Raw genomic sequence first — 24,492 nt, forward strand, 5'->3', positions numbered from 1 at the left:
TATGTTTTATTGAGCTTTTATATAAATGATTAGCAAAAGTGCTCTCAGAATGACTACTTAGTTTTAGGTACCACCTATGGATTCCAGCAAGGCACATGCCATACTGCCTAATGCCACAAATAAGTCTCATTTATGCCAAGTGTTGACTATATTAACTAGTTGAGGGGGTGTTTCAGCTTCCTTGAAGACAGTTCAAGGTTAATAAGAGTTACTTTTAAGTTATATGACAGTCTGTGGGTAGTAACCAGTAAGAACATTGGATTTGATTATGAGGATGCTTGTGAGAATCATGGATTTGACATATGCTTGGGAGATTACTTTTTTAAATTACTGCCATGATGCAGTGAAAATGAAGATTTGACCAGGTTGGACTGCAACTGTCACAGCCATTACATGGTACATGGTGTGCCTTAGGAAAGTGAGGTGTTATGCAAACAGTTGTCATGGATTTATTTTCTCTTCAATGCCTGGTGAGAAAATGTGCTACTCAGCTAAAGAACTGTAGTGGGAATAATGATCATCCAAGAAGTCTTCAAACTGAGCTACAGGTATTTAATTTAAAAGCACATGGACTGTTTGGAATGTTAATATTTCCTTCCGAACAGAAATATCATTAAAGCATAGTGATGTTAGAAATTTAGGGATTTTAAAAGCATCCTTTTTCTTTAGAACTTGGCTGAAAATTTTCACTGAATCTTGGTCTGAAACATCAAGTCCTTTTACAACTCTCTGAATAGACAGCTTATTACCATTCTACCTGAGGGCAGGCAAGAAGAAAAAAGCCCACAACCTGCTTTGTTAGATCTGATGAGAAACCTCCCGACTATCCATGTTCACTTTCCAATATATGATGACATTTCTGGATGGCTGACCTATCTCAGGTTGCTGTTGTTGCTTGGTTTCTTGGAAGGTGTCATTTTCCTGTTCTCACTTATTGGATTTTTTTACACAGGTTTTAATTATAAATTGGGAGCGTAGATAAAAGTAGCATAATCTGGAGCAGGAGCCTTACTTTTAAAACAGTGAAAATAAGGTTTCTATATTTTGTTTTCAATCATTCTAATTTCCTTTTGCAGCCCTTCTTCTACCCTGTTACCTTAGGCAATTGGGTATGTCCAAAAGTCATGTTTGATTTATTTACATTTTAACATTACTGGGGCTAGAAGGACCCAGCACACCTACCTGAAGTTCTACACTTTACAAATTATGAGTAAGACACCAAGAGAAGGAAAATGACTCACACAGGCTGCTGCATCTGCCTAGAGGCAGGTCTACATAGAGAATCCAAGTGTCTCATTAGAGAGGTCCTTTTTCTCTATATAAAATGCCCTTGCTCTGTTCCCAACTGATATAGTGACATTTGAGCAGATCCTAACAACATGCCCTTCGTGTGGACTTCCCTGACTTGCTGGTTGATGACTTCAAGTGTTTGACACTGCACCTGACAACGTAATTTATCCTGTGACTGCACAGATGACATCTTGTGAATACTGCTTGATGCCTCCACAGAATCATCCCTGAAAGGATTGTGTCTGTCTCTGGATCAACACTGACACAGTCTTCCTTTGAAGTGTACCTGAAAATGTCATTCTCACTGTTAAAGACAAACGACAGATATCATAACAGAGTTCTAGTTGCTAATTATATAACATCAGTGTGATCCTGTTTTCTCTCACCACTGTGATGTTTGTCCATGTGCTGATCTGTCTGTCCTGTTTTGCTATTCTAGGTTTGTGTGCTGGAGAGACAAATATTCGACTTTCTTGGATATCAGTGGGCACCTATCCTGGCAAATTTTGTACATATTATTATTGTCATCCTTGGTTTATTTGGAACTATTCAATATAGACCTCGCTACATAACAGGAGTAAGTACCCTTACTGCCTTCTTATAACTTATTGAAATAGAGAAAGATGTGAAAACTATAGATATCTTGATAAATGAGGTGTATACCTTCTCTGAAGAATGTGTACCTCTTGTCTTGAGTATTGTGTGTTTATTTACATAGTCTCAGACTACATCAACAGTAATTGAAAATGCAATTTTAAAGCACTCGGTAGTGAATGCGGACAGATTGCATTTTCATTAACTCTATTTTCAGCAAAGATTCTACTGTATTTGCAATCAGAAGTGTGACCCTTTATTTTCAAATTATAAATTCATACCCTCTGAATCGACAGATTTTAATGGGAATTTTTCTTTTTTAAAATAATCCCATCCTATAAATTGAATGAAGATAGTTTAAAATCAACACATAAAAATACTTTATTGATGTGATAACATCAATACACGTAATAGTTAATATTTGAAATGCTTGAAAGCCAGAATATTCTGGATCATTGTCTCTGTGTTCTCTGTAGTTCTCTTTTGGACTCAGCAGAAGTCTTTTACATTCCCACTCAAGTTAAACTAACTTAACATGAAAGTGAAATTCAACTGGGTTGCAGTTTCCATGGGAACTATAACTTTGTTGTTTGCTTTATTTTTTATTCTTCATATTTGACTCAGATCTCAGCAATTGCTCTTCATTAATATAGAATTTCTTTTTTTTCTAAGTTTCAACATTTTTCTACTTCTTCTGTTTTTGACAAAATAAATTCTGTAGGTATTCATTTTAAATAATACAGCAAGTTTGTGGTTATATATATATATATATATATATATATATATATATATATATATATATATATATATATATATATATTAGTAAAGCTGAAGTTCTGCCTTATTCAACCCAAACCAGCAGGTTTTCTCAGGTTTCATGAAGCCTGCTTCTCATAAAACTTGCCCTCCTATGACCTGTTCTCACTGTCATCTGGAATGCAGATGAAGTTCACTAGTACTGAGACAAACAGTAGAACCAAGGGTTGCACTGTTGCACTCCTTAGAAATGAGAAATCCATAGTCCTCCCTTCTAGGTGCATGCCCAGAGATGAGGGTACATCACCTGGGAGGCCAGGTTGCCATCTAAATCTTGTAGAAAGTGAACAAGTCCTATTGCCTTGGAAAATATTTCAGTATATAAGCTGATAGTCTTGTCCATTTCTTTCTTTTCTTTTTCATACCAGGGATTAAACCCAGGGCACTAAACCACCAAGTCACTCTCCAACACTTTTTTTATATTATATTTAGAGACAGGGTCTCACTGTGTTGCTTAGAGTCTCAATAAATTGCTGAGGCTGGCTTTGATTCCACAATCCTTCTGTCTTAGCTTCCCAAGCTGCTGGGATTAAAAGTGTGCACCACTCTACTTGGCCCATTTTCTTGTATGAATTGCAGTTTGATCCAGGTTAGGAAGGACAGCATGTTGGTAGGGAGTAGGTCAGGTGAAATCATAATACCTGAGTTGAAATTTTGGATCTACCAAAGTCTGTGTGGCTTTGGACAATTTCATTTCATCAATCTTTAATATTCTGATCTTTGAAATGAAAGTAATAATTATAGTGTCTCGTTGTGCTTTAATTAGTTGATGAATTGATGTAGTAGCCATTAATGAAAAATTCCTTAACCTACCTTTCCTCTTTCATCAGACTTTGTGACTCCTTCATAAATTTAGTCTTACAAATAATGTTGTTCTTAGTATCACCATATTTATTTCTGATGAAGTGCTTGGAATAAAAATCTAGATGCAGGCCCAAAAGTTTTAACAGTTTAAAAACTCAGAGATCAGTTTTGAGGAATAAGTAGAATGTTCTATGCAATATTCTTATAAGAATGCTTGGTATTTAAAAGGTGTTCAATAAATATTAGGTATAATATTTTTCTTATTACTATTTGAAAATAATACCAAAATGTATAACATAGCAAAAAGCTAGAAGGAAATTTAAAACAGATCAAAGTCTTTCAGATATTGGTTGAATTTTTTCTGTCCTTTTATTACTAGAACATACAACTTTTTAAAAAATTGTAGGATTTCTATGTTTCAAAGTGTAATCTCTTTCCTTTAGATAAAAGATAAAATCTGTTCTAGTTGTGATTATTAGACACAATTTGAAATCCTCCTGGGGTTCTATAGGAAGGATGTGTCTTCAGGCTGCACCCATGATTTGATCTTTTCTTATGGAAAGCACTCTAAGCTTTTTTTTTTTTTTTTTTTTTTTTTTTTTTTTTTGAGACAGTGTTTAACTTTGGGAATCTTTTGCTAGCTGGAGATGCTGTAAATGCAAAACTTCTATATTCCAATTAAGCAAATTGGAAATATAGCATCTAAATTTTTCTTGAAAAGCCATTATTTCTTTATCTTATCTCTCTCTTACAATATTATGTTATATGTGGCTGAAAGTTGACAAGTAGCAGTATCAACTGCTAGATATATCATCTGTCTTTCCAATTATTTCAGACCATCACCAAGATAATCATTCTAATTATCACAAGCGGTCTACCCTCCATCCATGGAAAATCATCTCCTCACTATTCTTTCTATCTACACTAACATTTGGCCTCTACCTGACAGCTTTTCTCAAAACTAATACTGTGTCTTTTGGGTTTGTGTTACAATGCACTCAGTTTCTTGAAACAATTTCTATTCTGGTTATCTATTTCTATGTAACCTTCATGACTGAAGGCCAAAAGTGGATTTGGGAAAATAATAAATTTGTCATAAAAATGGTATTAAGAATTTCAGTTTGTCTAGAGATGACAAAAGGACTTACAGTTAAAAGAATATTAAATGAAATCATAAATTATAGATATTCTACTCAGTGAAGGATCTGGTTGTAGAAGAAAAATCTGTGATTGGGCCATGTGGTAGCTGAAGATAATGTATTGCTGCAATCAAGAAATTTCTGCAGGCTTTCTATGCATTGGAGACTTAGATATGAACAATGAAATATATTTCACTCTCTTCTGAAATATAAGCTTTCATTATTTGTATATTTGACATTTTATATTTTTGGAAAAGAATTCATGACTAAAAGTTTTTATTAACATTTTGTATATTTCCTTCAAGTATATATACAAATGAAACATCTGATAATGATAAATGTTCTGATATGAATAATCATTTTAGTTTAATACTATATGACACAAATTTGAAATTAATATGACTATTCCAGTGTTTGTTTAACCTTGTACTTAATGTTGTAAATTATGCTATTTCCATTTTTTCTTTTATGAATTTCTTATAATTATCACAAAAATGCTCTTCTCTTCACTTGTTTTTCTGTATGAGAAGTCTGTAGGCATAAAAATAATATGAACAATTTTATGTTCTTATTACATAATTGACAACCCCCTATCCAAAATTATTGTACTGAACTGTTCTCCCATGATTATGTTGCATTCTTTCTAACCCAGAATATTATCTATTCTCAAATTTGATAGAGAAAAGAATTGTCCCCTTTGTTTGGAGTTGTATTTCTTATCTTTAGAAAGTTGGAATTTTTCATATATTTATTGCTATTTTAGTTTATTTTTTAAGATATTGTTTTGGATGTACTTCTTTCTTCCTCTATACTCTTACTGTATATATTAATGATTGATGTGCATATGTATATAATTACATAAAATATGTAACATAGTGTGTATATTACATATTTAGAATGAAATGGAAATATTATCCCTTTAAAGATTATAAGGTTTTATTTTGATATTTATTATTATCATCTAATTAAGATTAAATCCTTTTTCTCTTGATTATATTTTCTGTTACTTTTTTCCTTGGAGGGGATACCGGGGATTGAACCTAGGGGCACTCAACCACTGAGCCACATCCCCAGTCCCCCTTTTTTTAATTTAGAGACTGGGTATCACAGAATTGCTTAGCACCTCAGTGTTGCTGAGGCTTGCATTGAATTCACAACCCTCCTGCCTCAGCCTATAAGCCACTGGAATTAGAGATATGCACCACCACATCTGGCCTATTTTCTCTTATTTTTGAAGATGATTAAAATCAAAAACTATTTTGTAAAAAGTAGGCTTTTTACTAAAACAAAAGATAGATGTCCAGAAAAAAAAATATAAGAACAAAGTACTTCTTTCAAATTTTGCTTTTTGTAAAAAGTTTCAAATTATTGATGGAAATTTTTGTTCTGTTTAACGACTGCCCCCTCAAAAAATGTGGATATTCTCTGAAATACTGAGTACAGTTGTAACAATAAGCAGAGTATTGGTAATGACTTGTTTCCTCTACTAATTTTCCTTTTGATAGAAGAAAAGAAGAAAATTTAAAAACAGCTCATTGTTATAAGGATTAGGTATCCTTTGAGGGCCTCTGGCAATTTGAGGAGTATAATATGTTTGAGGGAAGCAAAATAGGTGATTTCAGTTCCAAGTAATGAAAATCTGAAGCCTGAATCCACAGAGAGAATCTGTAATGTCTAATTCTTGACAAAGTCAAGTCCCCAAATTAACTTGGGTGAAATAAATCATACCCACACACACACACACACACACACTCACATACACACACACACACACACACACACTCGCATATATCTATTCAAACACATATACATATATTTATGTGTGTGTATATATATGTGTATAATATGTGTATATAAATATTATATGTATGTATATATAATGACTTTGTTGAAAGCATTATTTTGTGTTATAAATATAATTTTCTAATGTGTCTTTATTGAGCTAAAGACACTGGCAAGGAGAATGTAATTTGGTATATCCAGTGCTTATTAATTAATTACAAAATATGTTAATTTGTTGTAATGCTTTAAATTGTCAAAAATAACCCAAGGAATATGTAAGTTCCTCTGCCAAAGGCACAACAACTTTCTTTGTAATAATGCCAAAGGGAATGTTGCTGTAGCACTCAAAAGATTCCTTCTCTCCTTTCTTCTAGATAATCTCATTCCCCAAACTGGAAATGAATTCAATAGTAACTAAAAGTCCATTATTCAAATTTCAGAAAATTAGTGAAGAGTATAGTATAGTAGAATCACATTTACATTTATGAGAATTTTTTTCAATCCCATTATCAATTCTCTTATATATATTTCTGAATAAATTCTATACACGTCACATTATCCCTGTACAACTTTTGTCCAAATTCATAACTAGGAAATAGGTAGGTAGGCTACTGGCGCAGTCCTCTTGACTGCCCATAAGCTTGTAACAGTCCACAGTCTATCTGATAAATGAAAACAAAACAAAACAAAACAAAAAACTTTAGTTTTGGGTAATTTCAAAATTCAGTATGGCATTTGCAGTTTAGAAAAAAATTTAGATTTCAAGTTGTGGTCTGCCAATCCTAAAGTAAAGTTATAGTTTTGTCTCTGTGTTTAATTGTAAATGACATCAGGAATGAAGAATAGAAAACCCTAGTGACATATTTGTGAGAGATCAATATCACAGGGCCTTCAATGATACATAATTATAATAGTATTTTTCTTTTCTTTCAGTATTCAGCATTTTGGTAATAATTTATCAAAAATTATGATATCTAATAACATAATTTATCAGATAAATTGGAAACATTGGGGTTAGTTTCCACTTTTGTTACTAAAAAAATCATGAGTTTAAAATAATGTGGTTAAAGCTGATTTGATAATGCAGGGCTGTGATGGTTAGAATGAGAGTCCAATATTCATGAATCTCCATCCTTTGTGTTACAAGAATAATCAACTATGACTACATCATAATATCCCTACTTGCTCCTTTAAAAATAACAACAGAAATGAATACTCCATTATTCAATGTATTAAAGCTTTAAATAGTAATTTCTCATTATTGCTGAACACTAAACATCTGTTATCAAATTTGTGCCACTTAAAAAAATAACTACTAGATTTCTTTTTAATATGTTGCATGTGTGTACCATTGAGTATTGATTTATAATTTCACAAACATCCTCCTTAAGCCCAGTAAGGCAAGGTCAGTTTCAGACATGATGTCACCTGTTTTGACTTCCGTAAAATTGCTCCTCTTCCTTAATGTTGCTCTTTTAGAGCCAGCCTACTGAAAAAGGAGCCCTCTGCCATCCTGGGCCAGGCGTGGGACTACATTGTAGCTGGAGCACCAAAATAAAAAGCCAAGACCCCTTTTCTAAAAATATTTTCATATGGCAATTTGGAAAATTTACAGACACCTTAGTGAGTCTGTAAAAGCAATGTTTTATACATAATTAGCAAGGGGAGGAAAAATCCCTTAAATTTTTGGAATATAGTATTTGTAGATAATGAGACATGATTTTATTCTTAATTGCTCATGGAACTCTCATCTACATGGAAAATCCAAATAACCACTGTAAATGGGAAGTATTCTTATGCCTAGTTTCCAGAGCACATGCTTTTCTAACTCTAATAATGTCACGTCCCAAAATACATTTGCACTCCTCCAAGTCATTTTTAGGAAGCCATTAATCTATGTTCAAGTGTGTTTTGCCACTTTCATTCAATTTTTCTAGGAGAGTAAAATATCTAAAAGAAAACTTACTGCAGCTAAAGCATTAAAAATGCACGCTTTCGGTGTTCAAGACAGAAAATCAATGTAGATTAGAGATGAAGAGACTTGAGATAGTAGTAAATTAACACTACTTCTAATGACTTAGAGTAGTTGTGAAAATAAGCATTTTCCCATAAGCCTAGCAGGGGGGAAAAGAAAACCATCATTACAAGTTTAATTGATTTAGCCTGTAGTCCCAAAATAAATGAAATAATGTTACATTGTGAATGCAATTTATTCTCAAAAGAATGTGTACCCTGGAGGAAATACCAGTCATTTATTCTACAAGAAGATACTTTGTGCTCTCATTTTGGAGTGAGGCTGTGACTAAAGATATATATATAATGTGAAATCTATAAATAACTGCATTTTGACAATTCAAATTCATATTTGTAAACCCTCTAATAATTTTTAGAAATGAGTTTTGAAAAGAGACATGTTGTGATATATATGTATATAAATGTAAATATACTTGTTTATTTTCTAAAATAGAAAATAAATACTTCAGGTAGACATTTTTTTAAATTACAAAAATAAAATTGAGTTTATAATAGAATTCCCTTTCCATATGCCACTTCAACTCTTTCTAATCTCTTTATACTTCTTCTGGGGTTACTTTGAAAGTGTGTGTGTGTGTGTGTGTGTGTGTGTGTGTGTGTGTGTGTTTGAAAGAGAAAAAGAGATATTAAAAACATCTGTTCAAATTTTTTAGTTAGTCCAAATTATGTTGTGGTAACATTTTGTCTTTATAGTTTTTTTACCCCAAAGTTTCTGCTTGCTTCTTCTTTATAGTTTTTTCTCCTCCTCTTCCTCCTCCTCCTCCTCCTCTTCCTCCTCCTCCTCCTCTTCCTCCTCCTCCTCCTCTTCTTCTTCTTCTTCTTCTAATTCTTCTTCTTCTTCTTTTGAGGAAAAAAAGTGCCTTTATTTTTAAGTTAATCCTAAATATGCTTCCAATTTTTATCCATTGTGCCTATTCATTTTGTTTTTATTTTTAAATCCATTGCTCTCACATTTAAATTTAGAAAATTTCCTTTATATTTGATTCTGGTTGTATCTCTAGCCTTTTGTTTTTAATAGTATGTTTGTCTTCCCTAGAGACTTCTCTCCTAGCACTCTGTCTTCTTGCTCCTGTCTAAATTGGTTGCTCTCTATTCTATTATACATCCGTCTTTCCTGCTTTGCTCTCCTGAATTAGATTCATGCTTTCTTAGAATCCATGTATTTTCTTTCTGATAGTCTTCAAATAGCTTCCTGAAAAGGCATGTCTGAGTGATAAATTTCCTGAGTTTCTATATAACAGAAAATGATGCTATTCTATTTGTGTACTAATTTAGCTAGATGAAAATTCACAGATTAAAATCAGTTTTTCTTAGAACACTAAAGTAATTTCTTAATTTCATTCTAGAGAGCAGTGTTACTGATGGAAAGACTTAAGTATCCATCTGTAAATAACTTTAAAATATTCATCTTATCCATGTTTTATGAACATTTCAAAATAATGTGTCTAAATGTGGACCTATTTTAAAATTGTATAGCGCAATTGATTTGAAGATTTATAGATACTATGATAGTCATTTCTCTGGGAGAAAGTACCTGAGAAAATCAACACACAGGAGAAAAGGTTTAATTGGGCTCACAGTTTCAGAGGTTTCTGTCCATGGTCATGGGCCACATCACTTTGAATCTGAGGTGAAGCCAAACTCCATGGTGAGGAGCACATGGTAGAAGAAGCTGTTCAGCCCATGGCAACCAGGAAGCAGAAGAAAGAGTGAGAAAGAAGGAGGAGTAAGGAACAAAATACACACTTCAGGGACACACCTGCAATAATCTATTCTCTCCAACTGCGCCCCACCTCCTTAAAAGTTTCCACCGCTTCCAACAGTCCATTAAACTATGAATCAATTCACAAATGAATTAATCCATTGTGAGATAAAAGCCTTCATAATCCCATCACCCCCAAAGCCCCATCTCTGAACACTGCTTCAAGGGGGCCTCTGCCTTTAACACATGAGTTTAGAGAGATATTTAAGATCCAAATCATAACAGATGCCTTCAGCTTCAGACTTTGCCTGTATTAAGTGATAGTTCTCTATGCTTTTAAATATTAACCCATGTTTTTCCTAAAAAATGTTTTATTTAACAGTTATTATGTATTATCATTTTTTTATTTATTTACTAAAATATCCTTGTTTTCCTCAGATAAATGAATAACTGGCTGGTATAAAAGTAGTAGAAGGTTAGCTTGTTTTCCAGCCACTTCTCACTGTCACCTTTGGTCACTTGTTTCTTCCCCCAAGTCTGTCTCCAGGGTTTAGAATTCTGCCTGGTGGCTCAGCTTCCTTTGTACCACACACAGTCTAGACTGACAATTGTTCCATTCTGTTTATTAATTATTATGTATCTGTCTAATTGTTCTAGCAATTGCCTGAGATCTCTCTGTTCAAAGTGTTTTACAGATAATAGTTGTGGGACTGTACATGTTGCAGGCTCAGTTGTTTGTTTCTGTGTGTGTGTGTTTTTTTTTTTTTTGAGCCCTTAATGCAACAGTAACTATTAAATTGTATTAAACATGTTTTACTTGGGATTCATTTCCTTTAAAGAATGAAACCTGAGAAGATTGCATTGTTATAGAAAGGTGTGTAGATCTAACTGCTTTAAAGACCATTAGTATACTCTATAGTATGGGTATACTCATGTTATAACAGTATACCCTATGTATAACATAATGCTAACTTACCTACTCTATAGTAGCATAATATTGTGCATACAGTACACTATTATAGTCTCCAGATTCATTTTAACAGGGAGAAACAAATATGTAACCAAGTAAAGGAAACACTTCTCATAAGAACTATGGTATAATTATGTTCATGATATCATAATTTACCCAGAACAGGCTGGGTAAGTCAACCTGGGTCTGACAAGATTCAAGAGGTGTTTCATAGATGATAGAATACATGGGCTGAGACTTAGAGTGTGAATAGCAATCACTATAGGAACATAGGAAGAAGGATAATTCCAGATACAAATGCAACAAAAGCAATGACTACTGAGGTATTTTAAAAATAGAGTTGTATCTTTGTTAACATTAGATTATCATGGTTGTTTCACAGTGGCTGGTTGCAAGAGAACAATAAATATGTAGACAGGGAACATAATGAGAAAAAAAAACATACTTGACCAATGGTAAATTGTTTATGTGAGTCATAGTTTAGATAATTGAAGGGTTTCCCATAAGTATTGATCCTGAGTTGCTGGAAACATGAAAGAAATAAGACAGGGAAAGACAATTTTTTTTAGATAGCTTGAAGAAGAGATTATCCAATGTTGGAACCCGATCATTAAGGCAACAATTAAGACAAAAGGAACAACTGAGAGAACTGTTCAAGAGTTTAATTATGTACAAATTATACAGGTAAGACCAAATAGGGAGGTGTCCCAGAACCTTTATAGATTGTTTCCCAATCACTTGATGACTTTTAGATTAAAAACTAGCAAATAGTATTTTACATGTGTATGACATGATTTTGTCACATAAACTAGTAGTGTCATTGCTGGTATGTTAAGACATTATTAGTAAAAATGTAATAATAATATTCCACATTTATAAAATGAGAGTCAATATTTGAGGGAGAACCCATAATTTCACTAGTCTATATCTAGTAAACCTACACTTAGAGTTGTCTAGTATGATTTCTTAGATATGCATTTTGCAACCAGATCATTTTATAAGGTATACTAGGCAGATTCATGCCATTATGATATTTTATGGCTAAAGGAATCTAAGAAATATCACCAAAATAGTTCATTGTTTTTAAATCTATTGTAGCCAATTTTCATGGTTTAGAATTTGTGGGATTTGTCAGGGGGTAAGAGCAAACTAAATATTTATTCTAAAACAGAAACATGATTCTTCCACTGTAGTCCATTACCCTGTCTGTGTGCTGAGAGGTGTGTGTGTGTGTGTGTGTGTGTGTGTGTGTGTGTGTGTGTGTTTTGTTTGGTTGGTTTGGTGTCAAGCACAAGTTTGGTTAAACACCTTACTTCCTGATATGATTCCAACTACCACCTCTTGCCCATGAGAGCCCAGGGACTTCCAGTTAACCAGTACCTTAAAATTACTGCCACTAAAATACCTAGCAAAAGTTCAAAGATAAGATTTATGGAGAAGTGAGGAAAGGAGAAGTGGTTTATGTATTCTACCAGATCCTCTGTAACCAATCCTAAATAAAATATCATATTTGGGCTGTGTAAAGTTAGTGCTTCTAAGATGTTTCTTACTCCTGAAATTAATCTTAGAAATATGGCATGGCACACATTGAGTGGTTTTATAAGAAACAGAACTATGACATTCATTTATTGATTATGGAAATTTTATTGAAAGTATTGCTATAAGCAGATGCAAAAGAAAAATCTACCTCTTGTTTCAAACCTGGGAATAGTGATGCTCTCCTTGTTTATTGGGTTGATTTACCTTGAGGTGTAAATGAATTTACTAAATGTTTGTGGGTACAGTAGTCTCTCTTTTCCGTGAGGTATAAGGACAAGGATCACCAGTGAATGTCTAAATCTGCTGATAGTTCCAAACCTCTAGCAGTCTTAGCATACATTCTTTTTTTTATTAAATCAATTAAAATCACTTTTTCCCTTAAAGGAGACATTTTGCAGCTTTACTTTGGCCTCTTCATTTTGTGAGCATTACAACTTTCGCTCTTTAGGGGCCATTATGTAAGTAAAACCAGGGTTAGTTGAACATAAGCACTAGTATCATTTGATCTGATAACCTAGGTAGCTCCTGAGTGACTAACAAACTTTTTAGCACATACAGATAAACAAAAGGATATCCCAGGAGAGCAGGAAGGGGATGGCATGAGATTTCATGTTACTCAGAACAGTATGCAATTTAAATCTCATGAATTGTTTATTTCTGGAATTTTTCATTTAATATTCTTGGACTGCTGTTGACTGCAGATAACTAAAACCAGTGAAAGCAACACCACAGATGAGTAGGGACTACTGCAGTTTTAAGACCCAATTTGTGACTTGTCACATTTTTTCAAGAAGTTTAAAAAAAAAACTTTACAGTTTTATTTGGATGAAAGTACTTTAAGGGTGCAGATTAGTGGTAGAGTGCATGTTTAGCACATGTGAGACTCTGGATCCTATCACATGTGTGGCCCAGCGCCGACCCCCTCCCCACTCAAAGTGATACTTTGTTCTTCTATCATAGAAATATTTATCTGGCATTATTTTAAATTCTATTTTGTGCCATTGATTTACTTATATTACTACATAATTGTTGATAACGATGATGATTTTTTCCCCTGTGATGTGAAATAGTTTAAATAGGATTGGAGTTATCGGTGTTTCCTAGAATTTGTCTGTGAGTCCTAATATTTTCATGAATAATACCTATGGAATCATCTTTCCAATATTTTCTATAGGAATTGGTCTTTTTCAGAATTTTCATTTATTTTTGCATGATTTTGGCAATATTAATTTTGGCAGATTATTTTCTGGAGCTTTTATTTTATGTTATTATCATATAGTTCCATGTCATATTCTATTTCCCTCTCTTTTTAGGATTATTCTGTATCTCTGGGTATTTCATTCCATAAATTATTATCTGCATATCAAGAGAAAAGTGACAATATATATGATCCATGGCGTTTTCTTCCTGCTTTTTCTCTCCTCATTCCAAGGCAACAGGAAGAGTGGGCTCTTTTATGGCATGGACATCCCTTCCCAGATATTTGCTATTTTTTTTTATGGAAATGTGTGAAACAAATTAGGAACATAAATTTGTGACTTTTCTTGATTTGGATTTTCTTAGGAAAGAAATTCTGTGTGTCAAATAATAATTATAAAATATCATTTTAAAAGGTTTTGTCTGCATAAATGATTTCAGCTTCAAGTTATTTAATTCTGAAGTTTCATTAATGATGTTCAATCTACTATGCCAGCCAAATTGACACTAAATGAAGAAAGTCTTTGGGACTAGTAATTACTACAAAAGCTCTTTTGTATTATAATCTCTGTACTATTTATTTCAAAAATATCTTTCTATTAAACCATATCACAAAATGTTGTGAAGCTGACCTTTCAGAGGCCTTGAGAATTGTTTTAGTTGCAGGGTTTTTTCTTTTCTTTTCTCTTCTTTTTTTTATTGCCCAACTGTCTCCTTGATGAAACAGTTGTCATTTTTCTGGTCATTCTTGTGTTGCATTTGTAGACATCTTGTCAGTGGTTTTTGGAAACATTGACTCAACTGGGAACTTCATGCCCTAGAACATGTTATCTGTACTCTACAGTTAAAGCTCTGTTTGCCTAGGCCTGTCATTTTCTGGAACACAATTGAATCAATTTTCTCTCATTCTACTTTATTTTTTTTTCTTTTAAAGGTACCACTTATGTTTAAGAAATTTTATAAAGGAAATGTTTTACAGCATGTATTTTAACTCATTTCATCTTGTGTTTATTTTGATGGGAGTGCCATGAAGTTAAAAATTGGTACATGAATACAAGAAGCTGATCTTGGGAAGGGAAACTACTGTTTTATAATTACATTTATTTCAAAGTATGAGACATCTTATTTTAACTCACCATTATTTTGAAAAGTCAGTGCTTGATGTAGGATTTCTATGCTTACATTTATATTTAAAATTATTTTTTTATACTTGTTTGTGTCTACAAATTTATGACATAAAATCATAACTTGGCATAGTTGTTCTTTCATCTTTTAAAGCCTTTGTTTTTTTTTTCTTCCTTCTTTGTGTTCTCTTCATATTGTGCTTTTTATTACTGCTATTACTTTAATGTAGGAAATTGACTCAAAGTCATGGGAAGTTGAGTGGAGATTTTGAAAAGTTTGTAGTATGGTGCTATTCATCTGATAATTTAGTAAGAGATCTCAACCAACATCTGCAGATCTGGTTAGAGTAACAAGTGGACCTGCTTTTGAGTGTTGCTCATGCACATCAGTTCGGAGTGAGTGCTAACACTGGCCACAGGGATAATAAGTCTCACTGATGAAAGGAAGTTTTTTAAAAATCATCCAATTTTAACAGGCCCACTACTGTTTTACTCAGGGAGAAATTAGTATCATCTCTGCTAGGTATGCTCTGTACTATTGATGCATGGGGGTTGAAAGTGAACAAGTTTCGGTAGTGAGTTAGAGCTTATTTTTAGATATCTGAAACTAACACTTATTCTAAGGGTATAACATAATGAAAAGGTTTCTGAGCTAAGAGAAAAAAATGTACTTGGACATGTTTTCAGAAATTTTATCTCTTTTCTATCAAAGGTAATTACCTAGATTGAACTTATCTTCACTGTTCTTTATAAAATACTATAATTAAAAGACTCTCTATCACACATTTTCAATATATAACATCTCTGCTTATATGCAAAATAATTATATAACATTTAAAAATTTTTAAATAGCCTTTCCATTTTATTTAGATAATACAAGTTCCCTCAAAATTGCTTTATCTTCCACAATGATCACCTGGAATTCAAATTTGTTCATTAGTAAACCTGCATCAGCTATCACTTATCCTAGTTTATCACAGCTTAATGAACACAATTTTTAATGCCTGTTTTCAAAATGTTAACAGCATAAAAGTGTAAATTTGGGATTTATAAAACAATAAAAGATGTTTTAGATGGTGTTACTGGAAGAAAACATTCTTACATTACCTTTTCTTTTGAAACATCTTTGATTCTCTTATTTGATAAACAGTATGCAGCTAAGTATGCCTAAAAACAGAATTTATATCAGAATTTGTTTGATAGGAATGTTTAAGAAATCAGATGTATATAGCATGCAGGTATTTCATAAAATTAATGATACAGTTATTATATAATTAAAAAATGACATTGGGAATCAGGTTACCTAAAAGTTGGAAAAGAGTATATAAAATATTGGCAATGTTCAATGAAGACAAAATGACATTTAAGATTCTCTTAAACATAGTACATGATTTTACTAGACAATGATGTTAATAACAATTTGATGCCAAATATGTGATAATGTTATAGGAACTTCCCATATATAAATCTTCATCTTCAGCATTGTCACCCATGTTAGATTTTTTTTTTCCTCTTTGGTCCTGGGGATTGAAGCCAGTGGTGCTTACCTACTGAGCCACATCTCCTGCCCTTTTAAAAATATTTTATTTAGAGATGGGTATGTATCACTGAGTTCCTTAGGACCCTCTAAGTTGTCAAAGCTGGCTTTGAACTAGAATCCTTCTGCCTCAGCCCTGCAAACCACTGGGATTATAGGCACGCACCACCATGCCTGGGTACTCATGTTGGGTTTTTCAATTTCACAGAATATAACTGATATTTAGTGAAATTTGGTAACATTCTGAGTACATGTTGCTATTACCTAAAAGCTCTTCAAAGTTTTTGCCTTTCTTCTAAGCTACATAGCTTCTCCAAGGAATGAGGGAGCACATTGCAATGATTTATATACAGTATCACACACACAAACAAACTCAAGTCATTAATGTGGTTCTACAGTTAACAAAAAATTCCTATAACCTAGAATGTTCCTGAAACCTTGAACCACAAATAGTATCTGACCAAATTCTGTCTTCTGTCTTTGGCTCTAGCCATGTTTCTGCACTCTCTCCTTCTTTTCCCACGCTGCTTAATGCTGGGCTGACTACTTTTGATTACAGAGCTGGAAGTGCGAGGGAAGACTTTCTAGCATTTACATTTCCAGTTCCTTAAACTCTGGCAAAATTCATTGAGATAGGTTCCTTAACTTTATACTGCTGCTTTTGCTCCTATTTCTCCCAAACAGGCTTCATACTTTCATGACATTACTGTTGTCACCTTCCTCCAGTAGAAACAAACTCAGCACAGAATTCAGCTTTTGCTAAATCTCTTGAGGTAGTGGGAGATTTGAGAAGCCTTGCTAGCTCTGTAGTTAGGAAGAGAAAACTGCCTGCTGAGGATTGCCTCATAACTTCAAAACCTTTTACCTTTTGGATATTGTGTGCATCCCATTGTCAAATGCCTCTAAGCATCCTCAACTGTGGATAAAACATTTGCCTCCTCCCTCTGGAACCTTATTGGCTCTTGTCCATTTGTGTACTGGTTATACTGTAGCATTGGATTTCCTAATCTGTCATGGACATACTAATGTTTTATCTACTAAAGAAGGCAGAAAAAAAGATTTATGAATGACACAACCAGGGAGCTCATGCCAGTATGAACTGTAAATAAATGTAATACTTACTAAGGAAATTTTATTTTTCTGCATAATCAAATGCAGGTGTAATCAGCAAACAATTCCCTGGAATAAGAATTTGAAAATACCACTAACTGACTAACCAAAAAAAACAAAAAATAAACTTCTAAGGGTTGTTTCATTTTGATACTCAAATGTAATTGAAAGGCTAGTTATGACATTATTTTCTCCAGTATTATTTCCATGTATCAAGTAATTTTTTTTCTTTCCCTCTTTTACTCATAGAATTGTTTCCTGCACTTTAACCACTTCATGGTAGTATGTGAGCATTATTCAACTGTTCCAATCATATTAAAGTTCAAGGACTGCAAGGTCTATTGAAAACTTAAAAGACTTAAGTGAAGATGATGTTACAATGCTCACATACCATTTATCCATTATGCATTATGAATGGCCTGCTTTTCTTTTAATGCTACTCCTCACTTATACTGCATTAATATATTTGACTTTATTATTTACTTTCAGTGCTTTTGCAGTCTACTGTTAATAGTTGGAAAGTATAGGATTTAAGTAATTATGTCCTTACATTGAAAATACTTATTTTAGAAAGCACATCTGCCAAGCAGTTCTCTGGCAATATATAGAAATACAATGATGACATTCATCAAATACATTAGAGAATTTGTGAAATAATTATAATGATACTAAATTTGTTACAGATTCATGTATTATCATATGCATAGCTCCAATACCTGGGCAATACATCTTAATAAATGAAAAATAAAGAAAATGAGACTGTTCTTAGAGGAACCAAGACAGACGAGTCAACTTTTGCGCATATGTTATCTTGTATATATAATTTTCTTCTTTCCTCAATGACCTTGTGTCTTTTCTAAAAAAGTATTCATTTGCTTCTTTTTTTTATGATTTGTCTTGATATGAGGTCGTAGAGTAATGAGAAATAGGGCAACAGATTTTCCATAAACTAAGTGAGATCAATGTAGTTTTGCTGAAACTGAGCAGCTCTGTGTGTTTTTAATTGTTTTACAAGTAGAGAAATCAAAAAGTTTCAGTCACATTCTATATAAGTTAATATGAAATATAATACATATTATATAATATAAAGTTTCACTCATTATTTGTATATTAATATGATAAAAGTTCAATTGTTAAAAAGTTTAACATGAATACCACTTTTAATATTTAGAATATTATTTAGAATATCATGGTATTGGCTGGGGATGTGGCTCAAGTGATAGTACACTCGCCTTGCATGCGTGCGGCCCAAGGTCGATCCTCAGCACCACATACAAAGATGTGTCTGCCGAAAACTAAAAAATAAATATTAAAATTCTCTCTCTCTCTCTCTCTCTCTCTCTCTCTCTCTCTCTCTCTCTCTCTCTCTTTAAAAAAATATCATGGTGTGATATTTAATTATGAGATGGTAACTGGTTAATTATTAAGACTCTGAAAGCATTAAAGCCTCATACTCTTATTATCTTAAAATAATCTATAATCAAAAAATAGCCTGACCTTTCTACTATTAGACTTAAATTTCTCTCTACTAACCCATTGCACATACATATACACACACACACACACATACATATCATTAATACATATAAACACACAGTGAATATGAACTTTTATTTTAATTTGATCTTAGAGTCTCAGAATGAGCTAAAACCTAAAATATACATCTTTTCAAAGAAATAGTCTGCCAGTTTATCGCCATAATGATAAAGCTCTTGGTCTTCCTATTTTCGCTCCATTTTCTTTCTTAAGGTATCAAACCTTTTCTGTAATCATCACCTTCATTCTCTTGATCCAGTGGGCATGTTATAACCACAATAGCATTTGAGTTCGGAGTAGTTGATCTCCCAGTTGACATTATTCTTATTGTTTTGAGTACTTGCACCTGCTTTCTTCTTTGGCTTTGGAAATTACAGGTCTGTATCTTGTTGTAAAGTGGAAGCATGTCAAGCTTGTAATTCAAAATATGAATGGGGAAAAAAAGAAAAGAAAAAACACTTTTTAAACATAAGAAAAATATAAAGTTCCTTCCTAAGCATGACTGTTTATACCAATCATTTATTTTTGTTTGTCAGTTTGTTTTTCTTAATATATTTTTGTACTTTTAATTTCTTCCAATTCCATCATTGGTTTTGGTATTTATTTATACATGTATACATTCACTTATTTATATACTTCCTCTGTCCCAAAATTAATTTAAGAGAATTTTCACAGTGCAAACCAATCTTTTCAACTCACTTACCCTTTGTGTATCTTTGTAAGACTTGTGGAATATTTGGTTCATGAAAGTCTGAGGTTTTTTAAGTGGCTGGGCATTCACTAACACATGGGTTCAGAATGTAAGTGTTTTTCTTGCTTAGATTGTCCTAACTCTCAAAGTTACTAGACATAATTATCATCTCTCAAATAAAGGCTGTAAGACTCCTTAAATAGTGGTGGTTCTTAAAGCAACCCCAGCTCCTGTTTGAATTATCTATGGGCCCTACCTGTTGAATTAGAAACTTCAGGGGCAAGGCCAAGCAGTTGGCTTTGCAACAATCCTTTAATGGGGGGAGTCTGATGCATTAAAGCACAATAGTGGGCAACTTTCTAGTAGCACAAAAGGAGTTCTCTTTGCAGACATGAAATCTTTTGGGGACTGTGACTTACAAAGAGATTTTATTTTTTACTTTACTTTCCTGCAGTGTAATTCAGAAAAAACAGATTTTTTTTTCATCTGCAAATGGATGAATCCTTTGGTTATCTTTATTGACAGTTATTCTCTTTTAATTGTATTGATCAAAAGTGAGTCTCTTGTTCACTTTATTAAAGTTGAGTGACTGAATATTATCCAAGCTTTCCTCAAAAGGATAAAATCAGGGCTGTTGCATTCTGGCCACTGTAGGAACATCCTTCCATGGTCAGAGCCTTAGGATGCTATTATACCAAACCAACAACTAATTTGGATTTTATTTAATTTTACTCTAAAAATTTGGTTTCATCCTAGAAAATGTCCAGTTCTGGCAATGTGCAAGTTATGTAAAAACTAAGTCATATGTTGGTAATTTTGAAGAACCAGAAAAAAAAAACAAAAGGAATGTCCTTCAGAGGAATTCCTTCATCTGAATGGGTTTGCATTTGCCCGACTGTGACAGTGACTCAGTCTTCTTTTATCCACACAAGACATGTGGTCTACTGGGGGCACTAATGATAAGCTTTAGCTCCTGGATTTTGTATTTTAGTTACAGTTTAGCAGACTCCAGTTCATCATGGATTACTCCTGACTTCATTATTTTGCTTTCTACTTTTTTTTCCCAAGAGCAACACATTATTATCTATCAGCAACAAATTCTATCTATCTATCTCCACAGTCAGACAATCTATTTTCTGTTTTAGCAAAAAGGGATGTACAAAATTGAAGTATTGGGACTATTAATACTCTCAAAGCAATAAAGTGATGTTTGTTTCATTATTTAAGTGGGCTCCTTTTGATATTTTGATTTACTCTTTTGTCACTAAAATTTGTAATTTAAATTATAAACTGAATATTCTGAAAAATAGTTTACTAAGTCACTCTCATATTGCAAGGCCTGTTTCCATGACTGCTCTACATTTGGCACAGGGGTGATAATTTGTAACTTGCATTCTAAATGAATGGTTTATTGATATATTAACATACCAAAAAGATAAACTGTTTTGAAATTTACATAAAAAAATATGTAATACTTTTGGTTACATATGTAAACTTGGTTCAGGTTGTAGAGGATATACTGAATTATACTGAACTAAAAGTTGTTGATCAAAAATGCATTAAATTATGATCTTTAAAATCCTTAAATAGGGAATATTCATCCTACTTGACAATGAGCAGAATTGTCAGAGATCTGCATTTACTAACTTTTAAGTTGGAAGCTTGACTTCCCTAGATCTCATTGATTTGTGACAAAATCAAATTAAATGTTCTTATCCAAAGAATAAAGACTCTAAATTCACACCTATCCAGAGTAGCATGAAGCACAACTTTTCCCAGTCGGTCACCTTTTTGCATGGTATGTTCCAGCATGTCCAGGGTGCTTATTTATGCCCAAGTCTTGAGTCTTGATGATTTTCATTATATCAATAAAGTCAGTACTCAACCACAGTTCCACAAAGCCAAAAGACTATATATTACCTACCAAGAAGACTGGTTCCTCAAGTAAATGACACCATCTGCTGCAATGTAATAACTACACCCAAATAGTCCACTTAGTCTGTCCTTTTCTATCTTTGATGCCACCAGACCTATGAGAGGCCAGAGATTAGTATCCCAGTAGTTGCTGTCCTGGCATTATTGCAGAGTTCTTAGTATAGTTGTGTGTTGACTTGTTCAGGATTTGGGTTTGCTGAACCCCAACCCACCCCAGAAAGCCCCTCCAACACACTGCTATGCCCAGGGTCTGCTGAACAACATTGCCTTTTTCCTAGTGTTACAACTGTCACTGATCCCTCATTTCCCTAAAATTGTTTTCATTCTTAAACAGTTAACTGCCTCTCACAGGCAGTCTATATCAGGGAAGAGATCCCTCAGACTTCTGAACACTAACCACATAACTATTGAATAAGGGTTCATTTGTCAATAATTTCTAAGCCACAACTTTCTCCACATTGATATATAAGACCAAACTGGACATTGGGCTAGAAATCATTAGTTGCTCAGAATTTAAAATAATTTCTCCTCTAAAAATTTGAAAACTTTTAGAGATCACAGGCAAAGAACCTGGCTCTGTGGCTCTTTTCTTTCATTTTTTTTTAATTTTAAATTTATTTATTTACTTCTTTTTATTGGTGTTTTTTAATTTAATTGTATTCATTTACTTATTCTTATACTCTATATAATGGTGGGATTTGTTGTTTTGTATTTGGACATGCACACTATATAACAATATGATTCAGTCAAAGTCCCTCCCAGCATCCCTGCCCCACCTCCTCTCATCCCCTGGTTCCCTTTCTCTATTCTACTGATCTCTCTTTGCTTTTTATGTGACTTTTCCCCACCTTTCTGTTCCTTTTTCTTCATTAGTTTCCACATATGACAGAAAACAAGGGCCCTTGACCTTCTGACTTTGGATTATCTTGTTTAACATAATGGTCTCAAGTTCCATACATTTTCCTGAAAATGACGTAATTTCATTTTTCCTTATGGCTGAATAAAACTCCATTGTGTATATACAATACATTTTGGATCTATCATTTGCTCAATGACTTGGATCATATACTTTTACTCAAGTCAAATAAACTCTTTTATTCTTAGTTTCTTCTCTTATCAGTTATTAGTTATTGTGACTATAGCAAGATTAATACAAAATATTGAGTATGTGTCTTGCGCAACTAGACTTTCAAGTTTGATCTATTATGTTAAAAAGTTTCATGTTCCCAGGCATGGTGATGCATGCATGTAATCCCTGCAAGTAGTTGGCTGAGGCAGTAAAAATGCAAGTGAAGAGCCAACTTCAGGAATTTAGTGAGACCCTCAGAAACACAGGTTGACCTTATCTCAAAAGCAAAAAAGAAACAAAAAGAGCTGGGAATGTAGCTCAATGGTAAAACACCTCTGGATTCAATCTAGTATCAAAAACAAAAAATAAAAATTTTCACTTCTTTGTCTATTTCACTATGATCATTAGCCATGCTTCACTGATACTTAGCAGGATTATTTAAAGGTCAAAAAGTTTTGGAACTAGGAGATAATCAAATTAATTCAATCCTCTTCTGAGTAGGGTTCCCATAATCATCTTCTGCAACTTTATTTTTAATTTTTTAAAATTTATTTTCTTTTTACAAAATCTCTTTTTTTAATTTTAGTTTTTTTTGGGGGGGTCTTTTTAGTTACATAAGACAGTAGAATCATTTTGATAAAATTATACAAGCATGGATCATACTGCATTCCAATTAGGACTTCATTCTTTGGATATATACAAAGGTGGGAAATTTCTTGTCACAAATCTCTATAACAAAATTTTAAGTAGCAATTGACCTGTCTTCTTTCTCCTCTTGATCTGTTTCCATTTTTAATATTTCCTTTTTGATTTCTAACTTTTAGGGCTCAGCAGAAAAGGACAACTACTTTTTCAAACCTTACTAGATGTCACAGTTACTATTTCCAGGAGTGAAACATTTTTAAATCTGACACTGAAAAGCAAGATAAATAATATGTATGGCTGTAAACTTCTGCACTAAAGATGTGCCAAAGTGTCCATTGCTCACTATTTTCATAATTTAACTGTCAACAGCTCTATTTATTTGGAGATTGTTTCTATGGGTTATAGTCTATATTCAGGCTTAGGTTAAAAGGGCACACATATCAATCTGGAAAAAACAGAACTATAAATAGTATGTAATCTTAAATATAATATGATATAAATCCCACAAAAGCAGCTTCTCTTCTGCAAACGCAGCAGATAATGCTAGAATTGGTAATGCTTAGAAGGATGGAAGGCCAGGATATAGTGCCTCTGTTATCAGTAGGGATGCTGCTATTAAACCACCACATTAGAACAGCACAGTGCATAATAGTGCTATGGTATGGCCTAAACAGGGTTTCTATGAAGTCCTGAGAGAGTGACTTGGTTTTAGTATGCACAGGGTTAATGATGAATCAGTCATACATGGTAGCTGTGAATGGGCCTTGTCATCAGTTAAAAAAAAAAAAAGTCTTCCAAGTTGCTAACATCAATGAATAAGTATAAAAATGTGCTTAAATGTTTTTATATCTAAGTGATTCTGAAGGCCTGGGAGTCCACTGTCCTGCCAGGCACAAAGAGACACTGGTGCTCTGCTATGTATGGAAAATGCCTACAGAAAATCCAACAATTCTTAGACAGTACAAGTTTCCTTTGTGA

The 24,492-nt window shown here is 33.2% G+C and overlaps 1 protein-coding gene across 2 annotated transcripts in view; it reads left to right on the plus strand.

Annotated features, from left to right (window-relative positions):
* NKAIN2 (sodium/potassium transporting ATPase interacting 2) overlaps nt 1-24,492 on the plus strand; it is a gene marked incomplete at its 3' end in the record, with an annotated part of 990,354 nt that overhangs the window by 468,970 nt on the left and 496,892 nt on the right. For both annotated transcript variants that reach the window (XM_081295856.1, XM_081295855.1), the window contains one exon: nt 1,730-1,867. In XM_081295856.1, coding sequence (XP_081151982.1) covers nt 1,730-1,867 — 138 coding nt within the window. The remainder of the gene's footprint in view (nt 1-1,729; nt 1,868-24,492) is intronic.

This window comes from Spermophilus citellus, assembly GCF_964194105.1.
Source record: "Spermophilus citellus genome assembly, chromosome: 5".
NCBI classification, from domain to species: domain Eukaryota; kingdom Metazoa; phylum Chordata; class Mammalia; order Rodentia; family Sciuridae; genus Spermophilus; species Spermophilus citellus.